We start from the raw sequence: 7,427 nt of genomic DNA, 5'->3' as shown, positions 1-7,427 counted from the left end.
TGCTTGGTCTGCTCTATAAAAGAAATTATTTAGGTGTTCAATGTGTTCTGTTCAAGACTGACTAAATATTATCACATCATCTAGATAAGTTTTTACTCCTGGCAATCCTGCAACAAGATTACTTATCATTCTTTGGTAAGTGGCAGGGGCATTTTTAAGCCCAAATGGCATTGCTCTGAATTGGAACAATCCCTCTTCCGTAATGAAAGCGGTAACTTCTCTTGAGCGAGGGTGTACAGGGATTTGATAGTATCCCCTTAACATATCCAACTTGGATACATACTTGGCAGTTCCTAGACTGTCTATGATATCATCTATCCTAGGGATAGGAAAAGCATCGGCCTTAGTATGGGCATTGATTTTCCTGTAGTCAATGCACAGGCGATAAGAATTGTCAGATTTAGGGACAAGAATGCAAGGAGATGCCCAAGGACTACTGGAGGGTTCAATTATTCCCTGTTGAAGCAGAGTGTTTATTTCTGCTTTTATGAACTCCTTTTTTTGGATTGACTCTATAAGGGGCTTGTTTGATAGCCCTTGGCGAGTCTAGAATTATTTCGTGTTCTATCAAAGAAGTGAATCTTGGGGAATCTAGAAATAATTTTGGAAAACTTCTTAAGAGGAAAAGAATGTCTTTACCTTGTTTCTCAGATAAGTGTCCTACTTTTATCTGAAGATTTTGTAGTATCTGAGAGTTTTCCAAGGGAATCTCAGGAGGATTAGGCAGGTTATCAGGAGGCTCTTCCGATTCTATTGTGGTAGAGCTGCAAATTGGAATTGGATCTCTGGAATGATAAGGTTTTAAGGTATTTATGTGACAGAGACGGGAACTCTTTCTTCTGTCTGGAGTTTTTGATTATATAGTTGAGATCACTGGCTCTGGACAAGACTTCATAGGGTCCTTTGTATTTAGCCTGCAATGGATCTCCTGGTATGGGAAGATAAAGTAACACTTGATCTCCTGGAGAGAAAGTTCTAAGTTTAGAATTTTTATCATACCGACCTTTCATTACTCGTTGAGCATTCGTCAAGTTCTCTCTTGCCAACTTCCAAGCTTCTAACAACTTCTCGGTGACCTGGGACACGTATTTCAAAGAAGGAACTGGTGGTTCTTCTTTCATCCATTGTTCATGAAGTATCTTTAGGGGACCACGGACTTCATGACCGAAGACTAATTCTGACGGGCTGAATCCAAGGCTTTCTTGAATTGTTGTTCGGGTGGCGAACAACAAAAAGGGGAGTCCGTCTTCCCAATTTCGAGTGTTCTCGGCACAGAAGATTCTTAACATTGTCTTGAGCGTTTGGTGAAAGCGCTCTAGAGCACCTTGTGATTGAGGATGATAAGCGGAGGAAGTTACATGATTTATACCTAGTGTTACAAGAGTTTCTCTAAACTTGTTGGAAAGAAAATTACTTCCTTGATCACTTTGAATGTTCTTAGGAAATCCTACCATAGTGAAATATTTCAACATTTCTCTGATTATGTTTTGAGCTTTAATATTTTTCAAAGGAATTGCTTCTGGAAAACGAGTGCTCATACACATGATTGTGAGAATGTACTGATTTCCTTTACTTGAAGGAGGTAAAGGTCCTACACAATCAATAAGAACTTTTTTAAATGGCTCTTCCATTACAGGAATGGGATGGAGTGGAGCTTCTACAATTTTCTGGTTGGACTTACCTACAAGTTGACATGTATGACATGTTTTACAATATTGGGCAACATCTTTGACAACCGTGGGCCAATGGAAATGTTGGGTTATGTTGAACAAGGTCTTTCTTACCCCTAAGTGACCTGCTAAGGGAGTATCATGAGCCAATCTTAGAACATTATTCCTGAAACCAAGAGGGAGGACTATTTGATTCCTTACTTGCCATGGCTGGTCAGCGGTTGCGGTGGATGCTCTCCATTTTCGCATTAGGACTCCGTTTTCTATATAGAAACCTCGTGACATATTTTCAACTTCTTCTGGAGAAGAAACAATCTCGTACAAATTTTTAAGAGAAGGATCTGACTTCTGTTCTTTGATTAATTCTGCTCTAGATAGAGAAACTGGTGAAGAAGAAGATGGGTCAGTTTGGGAGAATAGGGATTCTAAATTATAGGTCTCCTCTTCAGATTTCTTGTACTGAGATCTGGTTACAGCACAAGCGGGAAACAACTGTAAGTTATCTGAAGGTTCTACTGAGGTCTTAGGGTTATTTGTTATTAAGGGAGAAATGACTTTGCTTCCAGCGATGTCATTGGCCAACAATAAGGATATTCCTACTATGGGAAGAGAGTCTACTACTGCTACTTTAACCATTCTGGTTGTTAAATCAGACCGCAAGAAAACATTATGTAATGGACATTTTACAATTCCTCCAACTCCTTCTATCAATATATCATAACCTGTATATGACTCACCCTGATTCTGCAAGACAGAATTTAAAATCAGACTTTGCTTTGCTCCTGTGTCTCGGAGTATGGAAATAGGATATTGTTGTGAACTACTACTATGAGATATAGTTCCTGAAGATACAAATGGTTTGAAACAAGGATCATGATCTGATGAGGGGGGTTCTACATTACTTGACAATACCGGCTTCTTTGGTAGTTTATCCTGAATAGAGGATTTTGAATCATCTGATTTTATATTACTTACAAGAGTTGGTGTCTTATTGGAGAATGAGGGTGTCAGTCTCTTTCTGCAATTAGAAATGTGATGGCCAACCTGTTTACAATATGAACAAGTTACAGGGGGATTAGTCTTAAACCTTTCCATTCTTTGCCAAGGTTGGTTTGGAGGATATTGATTGAAATCAGACCTGTAACTGAAATGTGATGGGCTAGACTGATTTTCAAAGTGTTTCTTTGGGGACCAAGGATCAGAGTATTTTGTTGAATCTGGAATATATGACTTTGACTTTTGGGATTCCATTTGTCTTGACTTAGGTTTATGATTTAGTGTGAACTCATCAGCCAATACAGCAGCTTTAGTTAAAGTTTCGGGAACATGATCATCTATAAAAATCCTAAGATCTGTCTCTAAGGTATTCTTAAACTGCTCCAATAAAATCAACTGTTTAAGTCTATCTAAGGTGTCCGTTTCACTAGCCAAACACCACCTATTGAATAACCTCTCTTGTTGAGCCGCATATTCTACGTATGTTAACTGAGGTGTCTTCCTATAATTACGGAATTTCTGTCTATAGGCCTCTGGTATTAGTTCATAAGCTTTTAAAATACAAGCTTTCATATTATCATACTCGCTTTCTGCTTCTGAAAGAGAAGTATAAATTTGCTGAGCCTTACCCTTAAATTGTGTTTGAATGATTAATGGCCAATTTTCTTTAGGGATTTGTAACTGTTGCGCCAATTTTTCCCACTGAAGAAAGAAAATTTCTGGCTCTCCTTCTGAAAATTTGGGTAAAAGTTTTACATACTTGGAAATATCTGTATGACCTTCCTGAACTACGGGTTGTCTATCAACAATCCTAGCTTCTACTTCTGTCTTCTTTAATTCTAACTCTACTTGTTTCACTTTAGCTTCCTCTTCTCTAGCTTTAAATTCTGCCAATTTGATTTTAGTTTCGTCCTCTCTTTCTATTTGTTTCACTTTAGCTTCCTCTTCTCTAGCTCTAAATTCTGCCTCAATTTGCATTTGTTTCAGTTTAGTTTCCTCCTCTTTAGCTTTAAATTCTGCCTCAATTTGCATTTGTTTCAGTTTAGCTTCCTCCTCAATTTCTACTCTCCTGACCTTTAATTCAATCTCCTTAATCTTAAGTTCGGTTAGTCGTGCCTCTATTTCTAACCTATTTGAAGGAATTTGTATAGCTGTAATCTCTTCTGGAGATAAGATCTCATCTTCGATCAGATTTTCAACGAGTTCCTGAAGTATTTTTTTCTTTCGCAAACTTGTATCAATGTCTACTCCAAAGTGCTTGCCTATTTCTATCAAAGTGTCTTTAGTTTGTTTCTTTAAGAAACTTACCTTGGGATTTTGAACGAATTCTTGAACTATATCATCCATCTCTATAAGAATGTGTTAAATACCTGATCCAATATCCTTGGCAAGGGTCGCCACTTTGTTACGGGCTGCTGGTATGTGAAGAGACGTTACGTATAACGTCTAAGTGCTTAAGAACCAGCTCACTTCTAGAAGCCACTGTAGGACTGAACTATCTGGTCAGGGCCTAGATAATTCGTAAGACTAGAAGTAAAGGTAACAAAGAAGATTCCAGGAAAGGAATATTAAACTAGCGATAAAACTAGTAAACGAAATTATTAATGGAAAATATTTACAGGCAATCAACACAAAAGAGAATGGGCAGTAGGGTCAATGGGACCGTTACATGATTATAAGAATATGGAAATTATCGTTCAAATAAGAAACACAAGATAAGTATACAATATGGTACTATCTAAGTACACAGAGATCAGGAACATGCATCAAAATAAGTAATAAGTACAAATATAAGTATAAGTAATGCAATGTATATCAGACACGTAATGTAGGCAAAAAGGGTGATCACTTCACACCAATCGTCTCATGAGTCCAAACTTGTATTTTTATCAAGAGATCAATAGAGCGAATATGACAAGGAATGAGCGGTTTCAACCGCTTATATACCATTGGACCGGAAGCGGGATACTTCCGGTTAAGGGTGCGGGTGAGGAGGAGGGTAAGTTAACACGTCAACATGGGTAGTTTTAGGACCCTCGACTTGCTTGAACAATCTATTTATTTAGTAACTGTCAAATCTGTGCGCTCCGAACTATTCAGGATTTCGCTTGTCTGTTTGTTCTACAAGAGTGCGCACCTCTCCGCACGTAGGCAAGATTACATATAGTGGACGGGCGTTACTGCTTAACATTGTTACAATACATACATAGATAAGAAATATGAACATAGTTATGTAATACAAAGGAACACAATTCTATAACATAATTACACATATGACGTAATATCTAATATTACGTTACAATATATATATATATATATATATATATATATATATATATATATATATATATATATATATATATATATATATATATAGATATATATATACATTATCAACAATCCAGAAACCTACTGACTTCGTAAAGGTGAAGGAGACTGTCTGAAAAGGTTCCTCGCCGACCGGAGCCCCATTTAACGCGTCATGAGGGAAATCTCACCTGTGGACTCCGTCGATGTCGACGCGGGATGCGAAGAGATCACACGAACACGTGGGGCCTCTACTGGATAGAGTCATGGCCTGAAGAAGGATGAAGAAGATCTTGAAAACTATAAGAAACTAAAACCTGATGCCGACTTCCTGGTCATTACAGGGATGATAATAGCTTGGTACGTTTATGATGTTTTACTACTGTAATAACTTTGATTACTGGTTTGTTATTGTGTCGTGAAATGTGAGTTACTAGATACATTATGAAACAACAAGTACACGTTATGATTGTATTATTACTAGTTTAGGTTTGGCAAGAACTTTAAAAATGTGTACTGTTATTGTATTACGTCACTTTAAAAACTAAAATCTATTCATTTAATTATTTTCTTCATATGTATTTATGTTTTCAAAATCCACACCGTTTCATGTACAAAAATAGCTAATAAAGGCTGGTACAGAAGTTTGCGTAATCATCAATAATCCCGGTAGCCGACCGCCTGAACAAAGCCATCTAACCTTTCTTGGACGCTATTGACCCACCTAATCTACTGTGGACCCTAAACTTCTCTGTTACCTTATTTATTTATTAATTTATGTATTTTATTAATTTATTTGTCTCGTTTTATCTTTAGGCAGGCACGGTGTGTTCCCCTCAATGGTGCCACCACCTGCAGACTCTTCATATTCAGCCATTGCCACCATTAGTGCCTTCTGTGTGTGTTTTGTCTACCAGCTGATCACAAAAACAATGGGACCCCATTTGTTAACACACAAACTTGTCGATGGAATGACTAAGTGTATCCCGTACCGTGTACTTAGTTGCGTGAGATGATCGTGAAAATTTTCGGAACGTTCCGTGCTGAGTTCAAGCAAACTTACCCGTGTAATACCGCCTTCTCGTTCCTTACTGTCGGGGCTCAAGATAGATAAGTAATTGAATAGGTAAATAAGTGAATCTATATACTAATAAAATAATTTCTATTGATATCGATCTAAATCGGACCGGAAACCGGAAATCCCTGAATTGGACACGCCCCTCCGGCCTCTGATTGGCTGAGAGACAGGTGACGTGACGGCAACGGAGTCGACTGATTGGCTGAAGGCGCCTACGTAAATAGATAAGTAAACTAGAAATTTGATAAATAGATAAACGAATAAAGATAACCCGCTATATACATATTTCTGGGTAACGCCAGACTGATCAATTCAGGTACGGAGGCCTTAACCTCAAATTCTTGTTCTGGGTGCTGCTAGGCGATTTTATAAAAGGAAACCAATACAAGCGTTTAAAGGTGAAAGATTAAACTTGTTAAGGATGGTGCTCCTTTTTGTATCTTATATGGTTGTCGTCAAATAATTTTATTTGGCTCAGAGGAGCTCCTACAGAAAGCAAATGGTTTATTATTAAATGAAGTTCATCTCGATTGACTCTTTGTCTACTGAATGAGAAAGAGAAACTTTAATATTTTCAAGAATGTAAACAAACTTACCATAGAATGCTAAAAAAATTTACTCCAAAAGTGTGACTAATGCAAAAAAAAAAAAAAACGTAAAAAATGCCAGCACAGTAAAAAAGAGAATAATAGTAATAATAATTAAAAAAAGAACCAACGCACCAAAAAATAAATAAATAAAAAAGCAAAATGCCACTATTCAATGAACAATTGAAAGAACTGACTGAAGAAGGGAAGAAGAGGAGTGAGGAGAGGGAGGTGATGGCGAGGAGGGAGTGGAAGGCTGAAGAGGAGGGAGGGGAGTGGACTGGCACCGCAGGTAATCATGTGGTACCGAGTGGGTGGACATCGTCCCACCGAAACAGTTGCAATCAAGACTTAATCGGATGAGAACGGGGGCCACTTCTTGTCGCATCAAGGCCTCCGGAAACAAAGCACAGGATGAGGATCGTTGCTGGAGTGGTACTAGTCCACCTGATCCTCAAAGTCTGTGGTACGTTTTTTTCATGGATTGTGTTTAGGTTAAGGCTAGATTATTTTATTCATCTAAAAGGCAGCCCCGAACTGAGGAAGTTATTTTTAACTTCTTCAGTTATCTGTGTCCTGCGACATTAGCTATAATTTATGATCAAGCATATTATTCATGGTTTTATTCAAACGAGGGAGGGTCCTTGAAGTGAAAATATGAACTGACGTTTGCTGCAGGTAGGGCTTCGTGCTGAAGTGCTTAAGGATCGCCACGGGTCTAAAATGATTAGTGAAGCGGTGAGGGTAAGCCAAGTTTGGTTTTTGGGTCTTCTTGGTGGTGAAGACCTG

The 7,427-nt window shown here is 38.0% G+C and overlaps 1 protein-coding gene across 1 annotated transcript in view; it reads right to left on the bottom strand.

Moving 5' to 3' along the window:
• LOC143025673 (uncharacterized) overlaps positions 1–5,241 on the bottom strand; it is a 5,994-nt gene extending 753 nt beyond the window's left edge. The window contains exons 1-2 of the mRNA XM_076185672.1: positions 5,165–5,241; positions 640–839 (exon numbers count right to left, since the gene is read on the bottom strand). Coding sequence (XP_076041787.1) covers positions 640–839; positions 5,165–5,241 — 277 coding nt within the window. The remainder of the gene's footprint in view (positions 1–639; positions 840–5,164) is intronic.
• Between the last annotated feature and the right edge of the window lie 2,186 nt (positions 5,242–7,427).

The sequence above is a fragment of the Oratosquilla oratoria genome, chromosome 5 (assembly GCF_046742065.1).
Source record: "Oratosquilla oratoria isolate Oo_2021 chromosome 5, ASM4674206v1, whole genome shotgun sequence".
In the NCBI taxonomy this organism is placed as follows: Eukaryota; Metazoa; Arthropoda; class Malacostraca; order Stomatopoda; family Squillidae; genus Oratosquilla; species Oratosquilla oratoria.
The sequence above is the reverse complement of the archived record's forward strand: the minus strand, read 5'-3'. Positions and strand labels throughout refer to the sequence as shown.